Consider the following 24,776-nt stretch of genomic DNA (forward strand, 5'->3'; position numbering starts at 1 on the left):
GGAGATATTGCACCAAAAACCAGACATTTGCAGCTAGAATAGTCATTTACCACATTAGCAATGTATAGAGTGGATTTCTGATTAGTTTAAAGTGATCTTCATTGAAAAGAACAGTGCTTTTCTTTCAAAAATAAGGACATTTCAAAGTGACCCCAAACTTTTGAACGGTAGTGTAAGTCAGTAAATTGCATTTTCAATGACACACAGTTTCTGTGTTGGGGCCAGAGTTCAAATGTCTGAACCAAACTTTCCTGAAAAAGGTCTTGTTGAGAACGTGCCCAGACCCACTTGTGTTCATGGAGGGCTTGCAAGTGCTATGTGTGGGTCACTGACTAGCTGTTCATATGCTTTGGGGAGAACTGAAAAGGGACTTTGCTGTGTAAATGCAAGTTTTCCCACAGGTCAAAACATACCTTCTTCCATTAAACACCATTGTACATTTCACAGTTATTCCATGAAATCGAGTTGTACATGAGCTGATAGCTGACAAGGCACGTAGCACCGAGTTGGCTATAAGCCATGTACGATGAGAATGAGTGATGAGTTTAATTCTATCCACATTCACTAGATTTTGAGAAACAGAACATTTTTATTTTTATTTTTTGCAAATTTGATAAATAAAAACTTTATACAAAATGTCCGATAAATCATTTCCATTTAGAATGCAAACAAACTGGTGAAATGACAGTAGCAATCTGTAAAAAAAAAAAAAAAAATGCTCTAAAAATAATTCTTGAAAAATAAAAAAAGATATGTTCTTACCATCAAATACATTCATTCCATATTTTGTTGCTTTTTTGTATTTTTTGGGGTTTTGTTTTTGAGTACAGTTTTTATTTCGTCCTCAGTTGGTTCAGCAACACGCACCGCCAGTTCTTCTTCTTCTTTAGGGCTTTTTGGCGGTTGGCAAATCAGCATTACTGCCACCGACTGGGCTGGAGTGTGGAACAGGAGCTATTGGGGGACTATATTCTTTTAGCTATTTCTATTTCTTGATAACCAAGTGATATATTTGACTTGATGTGCTCCACCATTTTGTTTTTCTCTACTCACAGTATATGAGCTCATAGCCTAGTAGTACAGTAGCCAATCAGAGTGCGCGGTTGCTCATATCCAGTGAATGTGGATAGAATAATGTACATTATATACTGGTGCATCCATTTTATACAAAATTATAGTTATATGCTACAACAGCATGGCCATAGCAATTTTCTGGCTGTGGTTGTATTCTGACAGTGAGAAGTTTGGATATAATATGCCAGACACTGTGGTATTCTAAGTTCATTTCAGCATTATATTGAATTGAATTGTATTGGTATTAGCATTGGTATAAATATTGATAATATTCATGGATTGCAGAATTCATTTCCAGTGCTTTCCGGTGCTGCCATCTTCAGGCTGAAATGTGTGAAAATGTCTTTTCATCATTTGCCTCATCATCTGAGGCAGAAAATACATACACATTTGTGAGATGGACAAAAGAATGGAACAGTGATCCAGTACTCAGTACACTTTAATGATTTGTTCAAAAAGATTTAGTTGATTACTGTATGCACTGCACATGACCAAACACAGGAACGTACAGGCTCACAGAGTCAAAAATGTAAATATAATTCAAATGAAGCCCAGCACACACTTCTATAATTGGCTCTGAAAACAGAATATGCAAATTAATGTGGCTGTGGTTGACCTTTAAGGATCTGGTGTCTTGCTATAGTGTGCCATGCAGGCTAACCAAGCAGAACCTGAAATCCCCTTTCACAGTGCACAGCCAACAAAATTAATTTATTTGGAAACATTTAACTGAAGTATTAAATGGGGAGGGAGTCATGGCCTAATGGTTAGAGAAGCAGGTTTGGGAACAAAAGGTTGCTAGTTCAAGTCCCTGGACCAGCAGGAATGGCTGAAGTGCCCTTGAGCAAGGTACCTAACCCCCAGCTGCTCCCCAGACTGCCCTGGGTATGTTGAACGTCGTTCTGGATAAGAGTGTCTGCTAAATGCCATTAACGTAATGTAAGTATGTACAAATATAAAAGCTATATACATCAACTAATATGAAATGTTAGCAATATGGTGCACTTCAACACTTCTGTGCTGAAACTAAAAGACAGGTAAAGGCAAAAAAAACCCCAAAAACGATACAATAGTACTTTACTTGAACTATAACCTCACAAAATTAACAGCTTAACCAGCCAATAAATGTAATTTTTAATATAGCACTTTTTAAAGACCAATGACTTGGATGCTCTGTGCAGACATTAGTTCAACTCAAGTCCTTGTAAATGACTTGTGCTGCTCTAATCTGGTCAAATGCAGTTTCCTAACACACATACATTTTTTGAAACACAAAAAAGAGTGGCCACTGAAATAGGCTAGAGCTTCTGTTCTGCTCTGAACTAATTGGTGTGAAAGAGAAACAAGGTGCAGGGGTTCCAGGTTCAAATATCATCAGTAACCAGGCAGTAAAAATCTGTTCGGGCAGCGTAGTTCCTGGAGCCTAGGTCAGACACATCGATCTCAGGGGTTTTGGCTTCAGACACTGGATCAGAAGTTGGTGGGAGAACATGATCCCGGGACATTGCTTTATAGACGGGGAACCGTAAGCCTACAGATCAGAGTAGTGGATTGACATTATATGCGATTCCAGAACATAGAGAAATGTTACAAAATGCTTTTTAAGTCTAGTTATATGTAAGAAAACTATAAGATACTGTTATATAATATGTAGCATATCAGGGAGGTATAGTACCAAGATAAACTGGAATATTTTGAGCAAGCTGCAGATGAACAAGCACTCGTGTTCTTACCCAGATCTCCTTCAGGGTCTGGATCAGGTCTGCAGTCCAGGTAGTCTGGCTGCATTGTGAGCATGGGGTCTCTATCCCCCTGGAGCAGAATCTGAGGATCTCCAGGCAGCTGACTGTGGAACACCACTTTACGGGGCATGGCCAAGGCGAGTACCTTCCAAAATCCAGATGATGGGGTCTGAGATTGAGAAATGGTGTGTCATAGATATATATGCTGTCAGTTTGTCAGTTTATTTGTATAGCACTTTTAACAACAGAGATTGTCACAAAGCAGGTTTACAGAAAAATAAAAACTTTATTTATCCCTAATAAATGTCATCTCATCTCATCTCATCATCTGTAGCCGCTTTATCCTTCTACAGGGTTGCAGGCAAGCTGGAGCCTATCCCAGCTGACTACAGGTGAAAGGCGGGGTACACCCTGGACAAGTCGCCAGGTCATCACAGGGCTGACACATAGACACAGACAACCATTCACACTCACATTCACACCTACGGTCAATTTAGAGTCACCAGTTAACCTAACCTGCATGTCTTTGGACTGTGGGGGAAACCGGAGCACCCGGAGGAAACCCACGCGGACACGGGGAGAACATGCAAACTCCACACAGAAAGGCCCTCGCCAGCCCCGGGGCTCGAACCCAGGACCTTCTTGCTGTGAGGCGACAGCGCTAACCACTACACCACCGTGCCGCCCCCCTAATAAATGTATTTATCCGTATTAAATTCATGTATGCGTATTTGTCGGCATAATATATCTGGAGCACTCTGACCAGCCCAATATTTTAGACAAGAGGGCTTCAAACCTTATTAGTGTAAGGCCCGCTTTTGTAGGTAGTGTCACTGCAACCCCCTACCACCCCGAATTTCACAGTTATTGCTGGCCTGCAAATACAAGACGTGGTGCTGTTTTGAAAATATTACAACTCATACCTTCAGGGCACAGGATGGCCATGAACTGTGGCTGATTGGTACATATTAATAACAACAAGATCCACTATTTTTAAACATCTCATCTCATTATCTCTAGCCGCTTTATCCTTCTACAGGGTCGCAGGCAAGCTGGAGCCTATCCCAGCTGACTACGGGCGAAAGGCGGGGTACACCCTGGACAAGTCGCCAGGTCATCACAGGGCTGACACATAGACACAGACAACCATTCACACTCACATTCACACCTACGGTCAATTTAGAGTCACCAGTTAACCTAACCTGCATGTCTTTGGACTGTGGGGGAAACCGGAGCACCCGGAGGAAACCCACGCGGACACGGGGAGAACATGCAAACTCCGCACAGAAAGGCCCTCGCCGGCCCCGGGGCTCGAACCCAGGACCTTCTTGCTGTGAGGCGACAGCGCTAACCACTGCACCACCGTGCCGCCCTATTTTTAAACATGTGCCAAAATTTTAGAGTAAAAATCAAAAAGTAGAGATACAATTTCTGAGATGTTTATGTGGCCCCTATATTGGCTCCCAATTTGAGAACCACTGCTTCAGATAAATGATCAGATTAGTTTGATAATAAAGATTATATAGAAAAAATGGCATATATATTTGTTTATATACACACGAAATTGGTGTGTGTAATGTTGGAGAGCTCACAATGGACTGTGCTCCCCAGATGAGAGTCGTGATTCGTGCCTGGTGATCCTGTAGTTGCTGGATGACGTCTACACTCACATGCTTCTGCTGAGACTGAAAGATGATGAAGATGGGCTTCTGAGTCAGCTCCAACAGGTGAAATAAGCCCTGTCTAAAAGCAGACCAAAACCCCTTAGAACTGGATAGCTAGCCCAACTGAGACTAATCAGGGATGGGTTTCCCCAAAGCTTCTTAATGCTAAGAGCATCTTAACTAGGAGAGAAAGTGTTCATTGTGCTGCTCACTCTACCATTTAACGATGATCTTTGTGCTGTGGTGCTTTTGGGAAACTCAGGCCAGGCTTCTCTTCCACATTTAACACAAGTCAAATTCTCTATATGATTTTGTTGACAACCATAATTTAAATATTTTATAAGAACCAGACATTTTTTATGCCTCCGCCACCGTAAGGTGCAGGAAGCATTATGTTTTCGGGTTGTCCGTCAGTCAGTCCGTGCGTGCGTCCGTCCCAAAACCTTGTGAACACGATATCTCAAAGGCTAATGAAAGGAATTTCACCAAACTTTCACCATTTGTGCGCTTTGGGACAAACATGAACTGATTAGATTTTGAGATCAAAAGGTCTAAGGTCAAGGTCACTGTGAGGTCAACTGTCTGTCCAAAAACCTTGTGAACACAATATCTCCAAGGCAAATGAAAGGAATTTCACCAAACTTTCATCATTTGTGCATTTGGGGACAAAGATGAACTGATTAGATTTTGAGATCAAACGGTCTAAGCTCAAGGTCACTGTGAGGTCAAATGTCTGTCCGAAAACCTTGTGAACACAATATCTCCAAGGCTAATACAAGTAATTTCACCAGGTCAAGATTACTGTGAGGTCAAATGTCCATCCCCAAATCAGAACTTAATAGGGCGTGTGGTCTACCGGGCGGAGGCATCCCCATCAACACCGTTGGCATCGAGTTTTATCTAGTTTCAATTATTAGAACTTATGAACTTGTCCCAGCAGAAGGCATCCATTTGTACCTGAAGTTGGTAATGCACCACTCCTGCTGTAGATAGGCCTCTGATAGCACGACGATGAGCCGCCGGCAGCGACTAATGTTCATAACCAACTCTGCAGATGGCTCTGAGGACACAACCCACATACACTAGCTTTCAGGAGCTGAGCAAAATGAAAAAGTATAAGAAAAAAAAACAACAACTCTGAAGTAATCTGCTCAGGTATGGGACTATTAAAAAGTATGAAATTCCTTGAAAAAGAAAAACTGTAACTGCCTTCTAACAAAGTAATATTGACAATATTATGTACTGTATAACTTATATGCACAGTGTAACTTATATCCTTTTACTGCTATAATAGCAAAAATAGCATGAAAAAAATCAAAACATACAAATGCAACATAATGTAAATTTAAATCAATCTGCCTGACTGACATTGCAGAGGACAGAAAGTTATTCTGTTATTACATGTCTGAGGGACATACCTGCTCCAGGGAGGATGTTTGTGTTGTTAAGGAGTAATTTGTGCCCATACTTATTCTCCAGGTGAGGTTTCAGAATAAAATTTACAAACTTCTGGTCATTCTTATCATTTATGTAAGAAATGTAGGCATCATAAATTTTGCCATCTGAGTGAGAAAAAAATGTAAATCATGATCAATGACGCACTGAAGATTACACAAGAAATGCATCCTTTGACCCGAAAGAAAACAAAAAAGTGGTATCACTGTTTATTCTATCCACATTCACTAGATATGAGCAATCACGCGCTCTGATTGGCTATTCTACTACCAGGATATCAGCTCATATACCGTGAGTAGAGAAAAACAAAATGGCGGTGCGTGTTGCTGAACCAACCGAGGATGAAATAAAAACTACTCAAAACAAAACCCCAAAAAATACAAAAAAAGCAACAAAATATGCGATCAAAGTATTTGATGGTAAGAACATATCTTTTTTTATTTTTCAAGAATTCTTTTTATAGCATTTTTCACAAATTGCTACTGTCATTTTGCCGGGTTTGTTTACATTCTAGGCGGAAATTATTTTGTCAGATGTTTTGTATAAAGTTTTTATTTATTGAATTAGCAGAAGATAACAATAAAAATGCTCTGTTTCTCAAAATCCAGTGAATGTGGATAGAATAAAACAGTTATTCCACTCAATCTCATCGTACATGGCTTATAGCCAACTTGGCACGGCATGCCTCATCGGCTATCAGCTCATGTACGACTCGATTTCATGGAATAAATATTAAATATATTTACAAATGCATACAGTAGCTTAGTGCAGGCTTACCATTGATTTCATAATCACCATATGAGTTTTTATACCAGAGTTTGAAGTTGAGGTGGCATTTTGAATACACTACAGCACCCAAGACTAACATTATGAACAAAACCAGGGATGCCAACACTGCCCTTGTGTGACTGGGGAAGACTGGGATAAAAGGAAAAAAGAGTCGTCATTATTACATGTTTGCATATATACTAGTCACTTGGAAATGGGTTAAATGCTACACAGACTGTGATAAAGTGAATAAAAAAGATCAATAATGAAATATACAGTTCTTTGTAATACACGTAAACATTTGAAACAAGCTGTGTGTATCGTTCACAAGTATAACAGTCATTATTCTATCCACATTCACTGGATATGGGCAATCATGCGCTCTGATTGGCTACTCTACTGCTAGGCTATCAGCTCATATACTGTGAGTAGAGAAAAACAAAATGGCGACGCGTGTTACTGAACCAACCGAGGACGAAATAAAAACTACTTGAAAACAAAACCCTAAAAAATATTTTAAAAAAGCAACAAAAAATATGGAATGAAAGTATTTGATGGTAAGAGCGTATCTTTTTGTATTTTTCAAGAATTATTATTAGAGCATTTTTCACAAATTGTTACTGTCATTTCGCCAGTTTGTTTACATTTTTTAATCTTTAAGCATTAAAATTTGTTGACTTTTTTTAGACTGGTTCAAAAGCTCAAAGAAGTTTGAAATTTACACAACTGAAATGTCCAAGGAAGAACTAAATACATGTCTAAAGCTATTCTATACTTTGGCACGACAGCAAGACGGCACTTTCTACAAAAAAACAACAACACTAAAGTCAATTCACACAGCCATAGATAGGTTTTTAAGAAATTTGCCTAAGCGGAAATTATTTTGTCAGTTGTCTTGTATAAAGTTTTTATTGTATAAAGTTTTTATTTATCGATTTTGCAAAAAATAAAAATGCTCTGTTTCTCAAAATCCAGTGAATGTAGATATAATAAATCTCAATCTCGTCATACATGGCTTATAGCCAACTCGGCGCTACAGGCCTCATCAGCTATCAGCTCAGGTACAACTTGATTTCATGGAATAATTGTTAATTATCATCATCTGTCTTGGTCCATCATGATTGATATAGGTACAGGAGATCTTACTGGAGCTTCGAAGCCTGAAGGTTGTTGTACTGTTCCATATTTCACACGAGTAGTGACCAAAATCTGACTCTTCCTTCAGGCTCACAGTCAGAACACTGCTCACCATCAGGTGGTCTTCATCTGTAAACCTGAAATAGGCATGATAAAGGTCATTTTCAAGATGCACCGTGCATCGATTCCATTCATGAGTGCATTTCATAGCAGCATATTTTAAGCATGCATGTGGTGAATACCTGAAAAAAGAAAAATATGCAAGTACATTCTATTAATTTCTGGGACAGTATTTCTTACATGTGGCACTCACCACTGGGAGGTGTTCTGGGTGAAGGAACCAGGGCTAGGGAGAGGTTCTCCATCTTTGCTCCAATGCAGATGGGCCTTACATTCAGACTCACTGTTGTTGCTGTAGTTTATCAGAACTGTGCAGTTCAGTTCAATACTAGAGCCAAGGCCTCCCCTCACATCTGTCTCAGTGCTGCTAGGCACAAATTGCAGGGTTCTGCTACAAAGAGGCTCTGTATGTGAAGAACCGTACATATGTAGTAAGAACACAGTACATAAAGAGGAAAGTAGAATATACTACTATATAACTGACAAGCATAAAATAAATGACAGAAATTCCTCACATGAACAGAAATGTGTATTGACAGGTATTGACATGAAATATGTGGCACTATCCATCCATCCATCCATCCATCCATTATCTGTAGCCACTTATCCTGTGTAGGGTCGCAGGAAAGCTGGAGCCTATTCCAGCTGACTATGGGTGAGAGGCGGGGTACACCCTGGACAATTTGTCAGGTCATTGCAGGGCTGACACATAGAGACAAACAACCATTCACACTCACATTCACACCTACGGTCAATTTAGAGCCACCAGTTAACCTAACCTGCATGTCTTTGGACTGTGGGGGAAACTGGAGCATCCGGAGGAAACCCACACAGACATGGGGAGAACATGCAAACTCCACACAGAAAGGCCCCCATCAGCCACTGGGCTCAAACCCAGAACCTTCTTGCTGTGAGGCAACAGTGCTAACCACTACACCACCGTGCCGCCGTGTTCTCAAGTGCCACCGTGTTCTCAAGTGGTGCAACAGAAATGTATTCATCCGGCAAGCCATAGTTAGCTTTAGCAATGACCCAACTGGGCAAAATTACTCGTGCTCTCTGGTTAGAGGGATGGCATACTAGTGACACCAGCCAGTCGTGGAAGTCTGCGAGCTCATGTATGCGGAAGAGGGCAGTTAGTGTCTTCCTCTATGTATTATTGAGGTATTTCACCTGACGTCACAGGGTCACATGACGCCCCGGTGTCCACCATTTTGAACGTCAAGCTACATACTAACGCTGCAGACAGAGAGGGAGAACCAGCTTGAAAAAAAACGTGTTACAGACACTTAGAATAGATTAATTTGTCAGTAAGCACTCTATAAATAACCATGGTGTTTGCTTGTTGTGCTGTGGGCTGCCACAACAGACAGGGACAGCGTGCAGGACGCTCCTTTTACCGGCGGTTTACTACTGACCCAGACAAGAGGGATTACAGCTGTGAAAAGACAGGATTGGGAGCCAACAGAATACTCCAGACTTTGCAGTGATCATTTCATTTCAGGTTAGTTTATCAGTTAACGCAATTTTGATAAAATATATAGCAAAAAGTAAATGGGTCAGTGTTTGTTAACCCATCTGAGCAGTGAAACAAGGCAGTGTTAATTTGTCTAGGGTTGCATGTCGCAGACATCAGACATAAAACGCAATAACAGAGGCTAGAAAGAAACGGGACACAGAAATAAACAGGGAAATTAAGTAAAGAGAAAAAAAAAGAGCGCGGATCTCCAAACACATGAGAAGCCTATCTTACGCACACATCACGCGGACTCCACACCTCCACACACGCATCGCATCTGAAGTCATAACTCATCAGGGGAAATCATGTCCGCATTGGCATGTTCAAAAAACAACCTCGTGTCAACAATGATACCACACGCAAGAAAAAAAAAAAACAGTCAGGCTACTCAACAACCAACCTGGCAGCAGCAGTCGTTGTCATGTAAACACAACACTTCGGATATGCAAATGCTTCCCGTTACACACGATTGCTATGTCAATAAACATCATTTTGCCAATATTTTAGAGACCCCCCAACATCTCCCAAATCATGTTTTCAAAGGATCTCCTGTCTGTTTCAGGGGATCTCTGATCCCCCGAGTAACAAGACAGTGTTGTGAACATGGCCTACCTTGTACCGTTTCAAACTGCTGGGGTCATCCTTCATCAAACTGTTGACTTCTGTCGACAACCTTTGCTCCATACCAAGGCTGGGTACAGTGTTTGTGATAAAAGACAGATCCAATTTAACACGAATCACAGCTTACTTTCTTGTTAAAATGTGCAAAGGTCTCCACCATCTCATACTGCCTTGCACTGAAGGACTTAAGCGTGCCGTCCAAAATGGCTGCATCACGTGACTTGGTCACGTGGGTGAAATACCTCAATACTGCCCAGCAGTTTGAAAAGATGTGGCTGGCTGGTAATGTGTCTCAGATGAAGTGTGTGTTAGCCATCACACACTCACTGCAAAACCCGATAAGGTCACTGAGCTCAAAAATTTTATTGAAACCGATTACGTAAAAATTTGAGGTAAGTAACTTAAATTTTTTAAGGTAAGATTTCTTAAAAATTACAATTAAGTGTAACTATAGTGTAATATTTAAGAAATCTTACCTTAAAAAATTTAAGTTACTTACCTCAAAAATTTTTACGTAATCAGTTTCAATAAAATTTTTGAGCTCAGTGACCTTATCAGGTTTTGCAGTGCTGTAATTGGTAGTTGATTGGGGAGAATTGCTGACTGGTTGGTGGGAATTGGCAGATGACCAAATATGGGGAGGGGGGTAATATATCTTTTTATTTTACTTAGACTATGGGCAGATTCCGATGGCAGAAAATAAATCTTGTATGCCTCAATTTAAATCTTACAGAGGACACATTTATCAGCCAATTTCATATAGTTAAAACTGCAGTCTGTAAGATTGAGAAGAGACTGGACTCTGCTTGAAAATGTGAAAGAATACAACTTCCAGGTCCCTCCCCTTCCTCTCTGCTGTGCTCCAGTGCTGCCCCCAAAGCCCCTCCCCACAGAGGAGGCTGCTATGCAGGTACAGGCTAGTAACCACGGCAACTGAAGTTGTTTGATAACAGAAATTTTTGTGAAGAATGCTAAATAAGCCATAAACCACTTATGAAAATATTTAGCTATGACAGCACAGGTACACAAATATCAGGACAAACACCAAACTGATATGACTGTCTGGGCACTTCACAAAGATATTCTCAGCAACTTTCAAATAAAGCAATGCTACCCAGAAGCCTCAGCATGGAAACAAGCTAACATTAGCATGACTACACCATCACAGTAACATGAGATATGTGCTATGGCGTGTTACTGTAACCATGACTTTGTAGTTCTTTTTTTTTTTTTCCGAAAATCAAATCCAACATAAATTGAGCAGGGGGAATTACCTATCAAGCAGAAATGTGGCTAATTCTGCATCAGTTTTGAATCTTTTCAGGTGTTCACGAGTGAGAGCATGCGCTGGGGAGAGGGGCTGCCCACCACATGTCCATGAGCACATGTCCACACTCCTTCTGGCTCCGACTGGTTGTTTTGATTTGGGTGTGGTGGATTCTTGAAAATGGTAAAAGGAGCAGGAGCCTGATTTTTTTTTTTGTGAGATTATCTGTCTCATAAACTACTGCTAGAACATAGTGACAGTTTAAGCAAATATGACATAAAGTTGTTTTTATATGGATTACCTACTGTAGCTTTAAGTCTATAATTTGCTTTTCATGTAAATAACTATTAGTTAAATCTTTCACCCTGTGACAGGTGTAGCTTATATGGTAGAGGAACACATACCAATTTCCAGGTTCATATACAGATGAAAACAATGAGGTCTTTATTAGTCAGGCCGGACTGGGTTATCTCAGCAGAACAAAGTGAAGCCTTGTTCTTCTAAACAGGTGAGGCTGGTAATCATCACCTCTCTCCCAGATCTCCCATCAGTTTCAGTAGTGTGCCCCATTCTGGCCCAAGTTACACTGTGAACTATTACTATACTATACTATACTATACTATACTATACTATACTATACTATACTATACTATACTATACTATACTATTATTACTAATAGTATTACTAATTTATTAATAGAACTAAATAGAATCTAGATTATTAAAACATAAATAAATGTATTATAAAATGCACAAAGTTTCCAGAGAAAAAGGACATTTGAATAAAGTACTTCACCAGCTCAAGTGTTTCTGAAGCTGAAGGACACAAAACATTATTCGTGACATATATTTTAATATATACAAACCATATATTTATTCTCCCCGTCTCATTATCTGTAGCCGCTTTATCCTGTTCTACAGGGTCGCAGGCAAGCTGGAGCCTATCCCAGCCGACTACGGGCGAAAGGCGGGGTACACCCTGGACAAGTCACCAGGTCATCGCAGGGCTGACACATAGACACAGACAACCATTCACACTCACATTCACACCTACGGTCAATTTAGAGTCACCAGTTAACCTAACCTGCATGTCTTTGGACTGTGGGGGAAACCGGAGCACCCGGAGGAAACCCACGCGGACACGGGGAGAACATGCAAACTCCACACAGAAAGGCCCTCGCCGGCCACGGGGCTCGAACCCGGACCTTCTTGCTGTGAGGCGACAGCGCTAACCACTACACCACCGTGCCACCCCATATATTTATTGGTTTCACTAAATATGGGTTAAACATGGGGGCAGCCATGGCCTGAAGGTTATAGAAGCAGCCTTGGGCCCAAAGGGTCGCTGGTTCGATTGCTGAGAAAAATGAAAAATGAGTGAGGGAAGTGGAGTGAATGAAAAGCACTTTCCCCTTCCTCTGTATCATGGCTGAAGTGCCCTTGAGCAAGGCCCCTAACTCCCGACTGTTCCCCGGGTGCTGTAGCATAGCTGCCCACTGCTCTGGGTGTGTGCATGCATGTGTTCAGTACTTCAGATGGGTTAAATGCAGAGGAGGAATTTCTCTGTGCTTGAGTGTACCTGTAATAAATGATGGCTTATTCTTCTTCTAAAAATGAAGGACTTCTGTCCAAAATGTCCTGTTTCTCTGGATACGGTACTTTCTGTACAGCACTTATTACTGCAACCATTACATATACATACATACATATACAGTGCCCTCCACGATTATTGGCACCCCTTGTAAAGATTAGTAAAAAGGATTAGGAAAAAAAATCCACCCTTTGGTGAAGTAGCTTCATCTCACACTGAAAAAAATGAGAAAAATGCAACATTTAATTAAAATAAATTTATTCAGATAAAAACAAATCCCTCATCAAGAAATAATTCTTTTCAACAAAACCTCATTATTGAAAATGTATTTTATTCTATTAATTTCCATATTTGATAGACCTCATGCACATGTTCTGTCTCTGACTTTTTAAATCTCAGTGAAAAAGGCTCTAAAATAGTGCAACTGGCTTTACAGACAACCTATTTTTCCCGCACTTGGCAGTTTCAAAGAAAAATTTGGGGTCGTGGTACACAATAATAAAGAGTCTAACTGTTTTCATTGTTTATGAATGTTATACAGCAATGTCTCTTATATAGGGCTTCTTGAAATCTTCATGACTAATGAGTGAAGGGACCATATTGTCACCATATTCTGAGAATGACTCATCTTCAGTCCCTCGGCGAACTTGTTGGAGCCACCAAGCTAGTTAACCCTGTTGTGTTTGCATCTGCTTATTTTACATAAGGTTAATCCATTCACTGCTTTGTTATCCTCTTTTCTGTGTTTTTTTTTCTCAAAAACTATGGTCGATATTGCTTTGTTTGGGGTATTTTTCTGTATTTTTGCAGACTTGGCTATAGTGGATGAGAACAAGCTTGACTGGTCAGTCTTTTGCTTACATTAGCCTAAATCTTTCTCCTAGTGCTTGGTAACTCATCTCATCTCATTATCTCTAGCCGCTTTATCCTGTTCTACAGGGTCGCAGGCAAGCTGGAGCCTATCCCAGCTGACTATGGGCGAAAGGCGGGGTACACCCTGGACAAGTCGCCAGGTCATCACAGGGCTGACACATAGACACAGACAACCATTCACACTCACATTCACACCTACGGTCAATTTAGAGTCACCAGTTAACCTAACCTGCATGTCTTTGGACTGTGGGGGAAACCGGAGCACCCGGAGGAAACCCACGCGGACACGGGGAGAACATGCAAACTCCACACAGAAAGGCCCTCGCCGGCCACGGGGCTCGAACCCGGACCTTTTTGCTGTGAGGCGACAGCGCTAACCACTACACCACCGTGCCGCCCCGCTTGGTAACTCATTGATGCACAATAAAGTTTTTATTGTCATAACTGTAATATTGTGGAATTTACAATAATAGGATCAGGTAATTACATTTTGATAATCTTGAATACTTATGCTGCATCCTAAATCACATAATTCCTTACTAAATACCCAGATATGGTGGCATGTCAGCCACTATTTGAACAACATTGTGTGTAATGTTGTTGCAACACTGTATATCAGTTAGGTAAGTCAGAGCCCTCCTCCTGGTGGCTAAAGTGTATTAAACCTCCACACTCCACATATGAAAAATTCCCTGCATACAACGTTCTTCCCATGAGTAAAGCAGCACAAACTGGAGTGAATACAGTTACATTGGGACAGTTTCTGAATTTCCAATTGTCTTAGCCTTCTTGCCATGAATAAACCAAAATAGCAGTGTATGTTACTCGATGCATAATATTTCTGAAATCCTCAAGGTGTTGACTGCATGTTGAGGAAAATGTTTATATCATGTTCTAAAGCCGCCTGGCTTACCATTTTGAAAAAAATTGAGTGAAAACCATTTTTAATTACATATTTGATAATTTGGGATAACAAGTTTGGGAATTTGGTACATGTGTTTTCATTGGTATAGTCTTTTACTTTCACCTTCAGTGAACATGTCACATCTGCACCTGCTCAGAGTTCGAAGCGTCTTTCAAACATGGCCGCCGCAGACTACAACAACCATCCTGCACCTCACCACTGTCAAGCTCTAGAATACTGATTATCACACACCTGTTCCTGATCACAGCCTCATCGCCGCTCTGAATATAAGCACTCTCACAAGGACTTTGTGAAGTAGACACTCAGTGTTCTCATACCTGACCTTACCAAGCCTTTTTTAATCTGTGCTGTTTATTTGGTTACTGACCCAGTTCTTTGATTACCGCTTATTATCTTTGCCTATGAGATCCTGTTTGTACCTTGTCTGACCACTGCCTATATATACACTGAACAAAAATATAAACGCAGCGGTCCATATTTTATGAAATACAAATGTTCAGATAGAAATTCATTTTCATTTTTATTTTCTATGTGCCCGAGCCCAGTCCAGACGAGAACGTCGTCGCCCAGCAGTCAGGTCCAATCCTCGATGAGGTCTACGTGCATGGAGGCCAGCTTCTCTGAGTCGGTTTCTGACAGTTTGACTGCTGACCCTGCGATTGTGTCTCCCCATGGTCTCATCTGTGGTCCGTGTTGCAGTCCGGCACCGATCACGCAGGTGGGTCAGACGGATATGCCGGTCTTGTGCTAGAGTGGTGACACGTGGCCTGCGTGCATGTGGCATGTTGTCTGTGGTGCCATGCTGCTGAAATCGTAGTCGGAGGCGGACTATCGTGGAATTATGCACCCCCAATTGACGCCCTACAGCTCTGATGGACATTCCAGCCTGCAGCATGCCAATGGCTCGTTCCCGGTTGATTCTGGTCATCTGTGGCATCTTGACATTTGAACATTTTTGTCATTTTAGGGTGGGCTTTTATTGGCCCCACATAAAGGATGGTCATGACATGCATTACTCAGTGAAATTTTTGTCTGCAATGGTCACACCCGACTGGATCATGGATTATCTCAAGTCTGGGCACTGCTCAGAACTTGAGTAGAGGGACATTTTTTTTTTTTCAAAAAATGTTTACTGGTATGCTATACTATCATTTGATGTGGGCAGAAAAAAAAATCAGTATCGGATGTACAAAATAAATAAAATCTTTAGGTGCTGCGTTTATATTTTTGTTCAGTGTATATATATCTATACACACACACACACACACACACAGTTGTGGTCAGAAGTTTACATACAGTGACATGAATGTCATCTTGGATATGAATGTCATGGCAATATTTGAGATTTCAGTCATTTCTTTGAACTGTTCTTTTTCTGTGGCAGAATGATTGTACAGCATACATCTTTGATTAAAAAAAACTAGAATTTGGTGCACAAGTTTTAATTTTCTTTGGGTTTTCTGAAATCAACATAGGGTCAAAATTATACATACTGGGCCAAAAATTTACATACACTCACTTAGATTATTAATTCAGAGGTGCTGAAACTTCCAAAATGTCTTTTATCTTGCAAAGGCTGAGGTCTATTAACTTCCTGTTAGTGATCAGGAAAAAAAAGGGTTTATTTACAGCACTCATTGGATTGACCAACACACAGTAAAATGTGAAAGTCCAAGGAGCTCAGTGCAGATCTGAGAAAGAGGATCGCAGATATACACAACTCCGAAATGTCTCTTTACCATGGCACAGCCCTGCCATGAACTGGAAGCTGAGGGATCACTGTCTACAGTTCAGATCACCATGGACTAAGAGGCTGCTATCCAAGAAATAACCACAGGGGGAAAAAGCGGGGGAAGAGGGGGAAAAAGCCTTCTGAAGGATAGCTGTATGGTCAGATGAGACAAAGATTGAGTTGTTTGGCCACAATGACCACCATGTACAGAGGGGCACTGTACCAGCTGGTGGTGGTGGTAGGATTATCATGCTCTGGGGCTGTTTTGCTGCCAGTGGAACTGGTGCATTGCACAAAGTGGATGGAATAATGAAGGAGGAGGACTACCTCAGAATTCTTCAGCATAAACCATCAGAAACTTGAACATGACTTGGGACTTGGGAGTTACAATAGGACAATGAACCCAAACACACATCAGAGCTGGTTGTGGAGGATAAAGCAGGCAAACATTACGCTTAAAACAAGTCCTGACTTCAACCCTGTTGAAACTATATGGACCGTGCTTATAAGTCAAGTCCATGGCAAGGAAAAAAAAAACTAATTGAATTGAACTCTACCAATTCTACCATGAAGAGTCATCAAATATCCAACCAGAATTCTGCCAGAAGCTTGTTCATGGTAAACAAAAATGTTTGGTCAAGGTGATTCTTGCAAAGAGACATTTTACCCAAATATTAGGTGTGCTGTATGTATAATTTTGACCCTATGTTGATTTCAGAAAACCCAAAGAAAATTACAACTTGTGAACCGAATTCTAGTTTTGTTTTGTTTGTTTAATTAAAGATGTATGCTATACATTCTGCCACAAGAAAAAGAACAGTTCAAAGAAATTACTGAAAGCCCAAATATTGCCATGACATTCATATCCAAGATGACATTCATGTCACTGTATGTAAACTTCTGACCACAACTGTAGTGTCAAATCAAGTCAAGTCAAGATGTGTGTGTGTGTGTGTGTGTGTGCGTGCGTGCATGCATCAGTGGTCTTGATAATTTTATAACCTTTTTTAATTCAAACTCTACCTTAAGCTTCTTGTTTGATTCTAGCCACACCCACTTATATGATGTAATTATGCGAAAATGCATACATTCATATATGTAAAATTTATATCTGGAATTTATATATTTCTGTAAAGCTGCTTTGTGACAATGTCCACTGTTAAAAGCTCTCTTCAAATAAAATTGAATTGAACTGAATTCAATGTCACATGAACTAAATCATGTTATTTCTATTAAGCACTTCTACTGCAAAGGTTTAGTAACAAAAGTTTTGATTTTCACTTATCAGGCCAGAAAATAAATAATGCTGCAAGTTTAACTGTCCCATGTTAACTGAAGTCTAACTGTACCTGAATGCAGCCTACTTTTTATTGTTATCATAAACCATGCCACACATCACCATGACCAACTACACTGACAAGTTAAAATAGTCTGAAAAAAATATTTCACCTTGTCTAAAGCTATAAAAACGCAGACTCTTAAGAACTTGCATTAACAGTGAATAAAATGATTTTGTGCCTTTGTCTTTCCAAATAACCTGCTTAAGACCTTTTGTGATTTGTAATTTTGCTCAAGTTGTGCTGACACTGGCTGGATGTGTGTTTGTGCTGGGTCGTGTGTCAAATAGTGTTGCTATTGTCTAGTATATAATATATGATTACTTTAAAGCAGAAGAAGAAAAGTCTACATAAAATAGGGTTTTGAATCGAATCTGCAATTGAACCTATGCAATGTCTAAACGATACTGTCCAGTATTGACTGTTACACAGCAGTTACAAATTGCAAGTACAGGTAGTCGTCGACTTATGACTGCGTTTGGTTACGACTGACCGGTCGTAAACCGATCTGGTCGTAAGTCGGCCTATGTTAAATGAACGTAAGTATATTGTGATGTGTAATGATATTGTAATCATCTTAAAGTCTTATTTTATCAACATTTTCTTGTTTCATTACCTTGGCTCATTATTTGGTTTAAGTCAAACACTGCATACTACACTGCGTACAGTACAATTCGTTTAATATGTGCAAAACAAAAAATACGAAATACAGGTGTGAAAAATAGAAAACATTTTAGTTTGAAACATACCAAAATACAAATGTAAAACATAGCAAAATACAAAACTTAGTGACCGCTGGCATCACTGGTGCTTGGCTGTGGGTCGTCTACGTCATCATCAGCTGTTGCAGCGCTCGGGCTGGCGGGAGGATTTGCTCGTTTCATAAACCGGGAGCTTGGGCGGAAACTGTATGACGGAGTGCACGAGGGAGCACGAGAGAGACTGCGCATGTGCCTGGAGCTGGGGCGGAAACTGTATGACAGAGTGCGCGAGGGAGCACGAGAGAGACTGCGCATGTGCCGGGAGCTGGGGCGAAAACTGTCGTACGCTCAGCTAGCTCAGCTGGGAAACACTTGCCAGTCATAACCAGACGGTCGTAAAGTCGATCGGTCGTAAGTCGCATAGGTCGTAAGTCGACGACTACCTGTACAAGAGAACTGGCACTCTGCTGAAGACATTAGAGCAAACTCATTAAGTCAGTGTAGGATAAGCTTGAAATGAGGACATATTTAAATGTTTTTAGATAAAACTATTTTTAAACATGCACCCCTTTTTTACATTTTATCGAACACTCACCAGCCACCATAATAGGAACTTGTTCTTGATTCTAAGATTTCTGTTCTTGGCTGTGCTCTTCTGCTGTTGCATGCTGAGATGCTCACCATGGTTGTAAGACTGATTAACTCTTTAATTAACTATATCCTTCCTGACAGCTCAAACCAATCTGGCCATTTTCCTCTGACCTCTTTTATCAACAAGACATTTCCACCCACAGAACTGTCGCTCACTCAATGTTTTTGTTGTTTTTTTTTTTGTCCATCTGGCACCAACACCCATGCCACAGTGAAAGTCACACAGATCACAGTTTTTCCCATTCTGATGTTTGAAGTGAACACTAAATGAAGCTCTTGATTTGTATCTGCATGATTTTATGCACTGTGCCGCTGTCAAGGGATTGGCTGATTAGAGGACTGCCCCGTATGGGTGTATCTAATAAAGTGGCCGGTGAGTGTAGACATACAACTTCTGACATTTTTCTGTGGCCCACTTGGTATCACCCAGTTTGAAGGTTGTTGCTGTATCACATGACAGCAAATGCAGTACGGATCAGTGGAATGGGAATAGGGAAGTGTGTTTGCACTATTAACATGCTCTGAACGTGCTTCAGTGACTTTCTAATGGTTTTCCTTTCTATTTTCCTGAAAGAGGGCTCAGGTCACTGTTCAAACAGTGATGAGTTTTACAGTTTGCTAAATGGGCATCATGACAGGTGTCTATGCTCCTCCTGGATTTTAATGACATCACATTCAACAAGAGATCTGTTAGCTATTTGTCTCTAAACATGTCATTTCTCTAGCATAGGCATAGTCATTGCCTCTTACACATTCAGAGATTTAAACCAGGAACTAAACGTTGAAAATATGAAAAGTATGCCCACTAACAATCCATGCAAATCTAGGCCTGTGCGCATTTACATTTATTCAAAAAACAAGGGCTGAGAGCAGGGAGGATGGGAAATGAGAATAAAAAGGAAACCATACAATTTATCAGTCATCAGCAATCAATGCTTATGTCTTTTAAATTTTAATTAACATAGAAACATCAAAGTTGTGGCAAAGTTAGTTCAAATCAGCCTTCGCTACATCACCATTTGACGGTTTCACCTCTGCTAATAGCAATAACAATGTGTCAGATGACAACAACAGGTTTGACTTAACAGTCTAGCTGTTCAGGTCCTGTTTTATCTGTAACCACTTATCCCATGCAGGGTCGCGGGGGGCAAGCTGGAGCCTATCCCAGCCCACCATGGGCGAGAGGCAGGGTACACCATGGACAAGTCACCCACGCTGACAACCATTCACACTCGGTCAATTTAGAGCCACCAATTAACCTAACCTGCATGTCTTTGGACTGTTGGAGGAAACCCACGCAGAGAACATGCAAACTCCACACAGAAAGTCCCTCGTCAGCCACTGGGTTCAAACCCAGAACCTTCTTGCTGTGAGGCAACAATGCTAACCACTACACCACCGTGCCGCCCCATGATGATCTGTCTCATCTCATCTCATCTCATTATCTCTAGCCGCTTTATCCTGTTCTACAGGGTCGCAGGCAAGCTGGAGCCTATCCCAGCTGACTACGGGCGAAAGGCGGGGTACAACCTGGACAAGTCGCCAGGTCATCACAGGGCTGACACATAGACACAGACAACCATTCACACTCACATTCACACCTACGGTCAATTTAGAGTCACCAGTTAACCTAACCTGCATGTCTTTGGACTGTGGGGGAAACCGGAGCACCCGGAGGAAACCTACGCGGACACGGGGAGAACATGCAAACTCCGCACAGAAAGGCCCTCGCCGGCCACGGGGCTCGAACCCGGACCCTCTTGCTGTGAGGTGACAGCGCTAACCACTACACCACCGTGCCGCCCCATGATGATCTGTGGCTGCAATAAATAGACAGTATAGCAGTGTGTGTAGTGTGATGGATAAAAAAAAAATCACACCTGCAATAAGGTCAAAATACAGTATAATCAAAATATATTTGGTCTTATTAAATACAGGTTAAGGTCATGATCACACACCTTAGCTAGCACTCCTAGGCTTGCTGTTGTGCAGACACTGATAAACTTCATCACTCATTAACCATTTATAGTAACGTTAACTAGGCATTCTCCAGATACAAAGGTACAAAGTTCAGGGTGATTTTTTTTTGGGGGGTGGAGGGAATACAAATATATTACTTAATGCTCAGACCTGAAAAACTCAATAGTGTTCTGATTATTAAACTGATTTGATTTGTCAGACTATTACAGCCTATAAAACTAACCTAGAAAATAACATGGTTTAGTTTCACTTCAGGGAAATTGTGCACATCTGACGTCGAAGGAGAAGAAACCAAACCAAAACAGAACAAAACAAAACAATTCAAACACTACAGAAGAAAATTGTCGGTCTCACCTCCAATCATGAACGTTATCTGGATCCATATTAAACACATCAGGAGACTCATGTGTCCCATCGTGCTGTTAATACCTTCATAAATCAGCCACAGTGACCACCTTCGTCGGAGTTGAGTCCAATATGTAAAACAGGTGTGTGCGCGCGTGTGTGTGTGTGTGTGTGAGTGAATAACAGCACACACACACATACACTGACACACGACTGGCACACGGGTTGCACAGTGGAAGAGGGGGAAAAAAGTAGAACTGTGTCACGTGACACTACAATATGTGTGTTAGCCTGGAAAAACCGTTCACATGGTCAACAACCTGCTGATATTTTCTACTTTATATAGTTCTGAAAACTAGGTGTTTTTCCTGAACTGAAATATGTATCTCTTTTGCAAATATCTCAACCAGATATTATAGCATTATAGCACAATGTACCTCTACATTTCTAACTTCATCTAATGAAAGGAAACAGCATTGTTTGGTTGGTTGGTTTTTATTTAACCTTATTTTAACCAGGAAGGACTCATTGAGATTAAAAATCTATTTTCCAAGTGCGTCCTGGCCAAAACAGGCAGTAGCACAGTTAACAAAGCACAACGCCAAAACATATATCCATACACACAAACATTAAATCATTTACAAAATAAATTACACAATGAAGAGATAATTTAAAAGTAATCAACAAAAGTTCATGAAAAGTCAGTATAATAAACACATTTTACTAGATAATAAAACTATCCATCCATCCATTATCTGTAGCCGCTTATCCTGTTCTACAGGGTCGCAGGCAAGCTGGAGCCTATCCCAGCTGACTACGGGCGAAAGGCGGGGTACACCCTGGACAAGTCGCCAGGTCATCACAGGGCTGACACATAGACACAGACAACCATTCACACTCACATTCACACCTACGCTCAATTTAGAGTCACCAGTTAACCTAACCTGCATGTCTTTGGACTGTGGGGGAAACCCACACAGACACGAGAAGAACATGCAAACTCCACACAGAAAGGCCCTCGCCGGCCGCTGGGCTCAAACCCAGGACCTTCTTGCTGTGAGGCGACAGTGCTAACCACTACACCACGAGGTTGTCAATATCCATCCATCCATTATCTGTAGCCGCTTTATCCTGTTCTACAGGGTCGCAGGCAAGCTGGAGCCTATCCCAGCCGACTATGGGCAAGAGGCAGGGTACACCCTGGACAAGTCACCAGGTCATCACAGGGCTGACACGCAGACACAAACACCCATTCACACTCACTACGGTCAATTTAGAGCCACCAATTAGCCTAACCTGCATGTCTTTGGGGGAAACTGGAGCACCCGGAGGAAACCAACACAGACACGGGGAGAACATGCAAACTCCACACAGAAAGGCCCTCGTCAGCCGCTGGGTTCAAACCCAGGACCTTCTTACTGTGAGGCGACAGCGCTACACCACTGTGCCACCCAGGTTGTCAATATACTTTGTTTAAATTGTTCAATAAATTAATAAAAATAGAGGATTTTTATTTTTATTTCAAATCAAGTCTTTATTGAGAATAATATTGAGAATTGTAATATTTGTGAATAAAGATACCCTATACCAATAGAGGTCTAACCTTTTTGTGCTCAACAGAAGGAAGCAGCTCAAGTGTCCAAGATTAAAGCAAATTCAGCATTTTCCTCCAAAAAATGATTAGCAAAAGTAAATATTTTGGGGCGGCACGGTGATGTAGTGGTTAGCGCTGTCGCCTCACAGCAAGAAGGTCCGGGTTCGAGCCCCGTGGCCGGCGAGGGCCTTTCTGTGCGGAGTTTGCATGTTCTCCCCGTGTCCGCGTGGGTTTCCTCCGGGTGCTCCGGTTTCCCCCACAGTCCAAAGACATGCAGGTTAGGTTAACTGGTGACTCTAAATTGACCGTAGGTGTGAATGTGAGTGTGAATGGTTGTCTGTGTCTATGTGTCAGCCCTGTGATGACCTGGCGACTTGTCCAGGGTGTACCCCGCCTTTCGCCCATAGTCAGCTGGGATAGGCTCCAGCTTGCCTGCGACCCTGTAGAACAGGATAAAGCGGCTAGAGATAATGAGATGAATTATGAGTAAATATTTTGGCTGGAGTTAATGACAGGCTTATGAAAAGAGAAAAAAGGTGCTATTACGATGCTAAGCCATTTCTTGCCCCGTTTCAGCTTCAGTTGATCCAGGTTGTGTGGTGTGCTTGATTTATTGTTATTTGCACAAGTGTATAATTTAAAGGTGCTGACTGCAAAGTTGAATTCTGGGCAAAATGTTCTACTTGTATTGCTGTTGGAGTTTTGAGATGTTTTGCTGCTGCACACACCGTGTATCCTGTGTGTAAATGTATGCTGAGATGAAATGCGTCCCACATTTTACAGTTCCGGAGATCGCCAAAGCAAGTGAGCAACAATATCAAATGACCACTGTGGGGCGTGTTTGACCTACTTTTCACCACAACAAGTCGGAATGGACAAACATGCCGGACTCGGTTCTCCCACCAGCTGAAAGCCAGCGGAAAAGAAAAGGAAAGCCTGCCTAGTGAGTGCAACTGCAAGATAGAGCAAGGTTAGATGACATCATTTTTCTGGACAGATAACTAAATCATTCTAGCTAGCGCCTAGCTATCTTAGCCTTAGAACGCATGGGTTCGACTCCACAGTAGCGAGCATAGAATTATACACCTCATGTTTGATCTTACATGCCGCTTTTCCACCAAAGCAGTTCCAGGGCTGGTTCGGGGCCAGTGCTTAGTTTGGAACCGGGTTTTCTGTTTCCACTGACAAAGAACTGGCTCTGGGGCCAGAAAAAACAGTTCCAGGCTAGCACCAGCTCTTTGCTGGGCCAGAGGAAAGAACCGCTTATGTCAACAGGGGGGCGGAGTTGTTAAGACCAACAACAATTACAAAACCGCGAAAGATCGCCATTTTTAAGCGACGAGAAGCAGCAGCTGTACAAACGCGAAGTCATCCATTATTATTATTGTTGTTGTTGTTGCTGCTGCTGCTTCTTCCGTGTTGTTTTTGCTTCGATATTCGCACCAAGGTTTATGCAAACGTACCGACGTAACTGACGTATACAGCGACGTAATGACGTGGCTCCGCTTAGCACTGCGAGCTATGGAAAAGCAAACTGGTTCTCAGCTGGCTCGCAAGTTGAACGAGTTGTGAACCAGCACCAGCACTGGCCCCGAACCAGCCCTGGAACTGATTTGGTGGAAAAGGGGTAACAGAGAAAGAAATGATAACACAAAAGCAGTAACAGAGAAATATTCATAT

General features: G+C 41.4%; 1 protein-coding gene across 1 annotated transcript; it reads right to left on the reverse strand.

Moving 5' to 3' along the window:
* Positions 1-1,511: 1,511 nt before the first annotated feature.
* On the reverse strand, positions 1,512-22,328 carry sigirr (single immunoglobulin and toll-interleukin 1 receptor (TIR) domain). The gene is made up of 9 exons (XM_060909505.1): positions 21,512-22,328; positions 8,154-8,364; positions 7,850-7,977; positions 6,713-6,853; positions 5,899-6,042; positions 5,438-5,540; positions 4,409-4,559; positions 2,808-2,985; positions 1,512-2,605 (listed from the first exon to the last, which is right to left on the reverse strand). Exons 1-9 carry the CDS (start codon positions 21,699-21,701, stop codon positions 2,439-2,441), a joined length of 1,413 nt encoding a protein of 470 aa, XP_060765488.1. The 5' UTR covers positions 21,702-22,328; the 3' UTR covers positions 1,512-2,438.
* Between the last annotated feature and the right edge of the window lie 2,448 nt (positions 22,329-24,776).

Source organism: Neoarius graeffei, chromosome 2, assembly GCF_027579695.1.
Source record: "Neoarius graeffei isolate fNeoGra1 chromosome 2, fNeoGra1.pri, whole genome shotgun sequence".
In the NCBI taxonomy this organism is placed as follows: Eukaryota; Metazoa; Chordata; class Actinopteri; order Siluriformes; family Ariidae; genus Neoarius; species Neoarius graeffei.

What these genes read in the sequence shown, in the direction of transcription:
- sigirr (XM_060909505.1), bottom strand. Translation starts at nt 21,701, where the DNA reads ATGTGTGTGTGTGCTGTTATTCACTCACACACACACACACACACGCGC. An exon ending in ACCCAGAACACCTCCCAGTG is followed by an intron (nt 7,978 to 8,153) that starts GTGAGTGCCACA and finishes TGCCTATTTCAG; the next exon opens with GTTTACAGATGAAGACCACC. An exon ending in AAACATCCTCCCTGGAGCAG is followed by an intron (nt 5,541 to 5,898) that starts GTATGTCCCTCA and finishes TTGTGTCCTCAG; the next exon opens with AGCCATCTGCAGAGTTGGTT.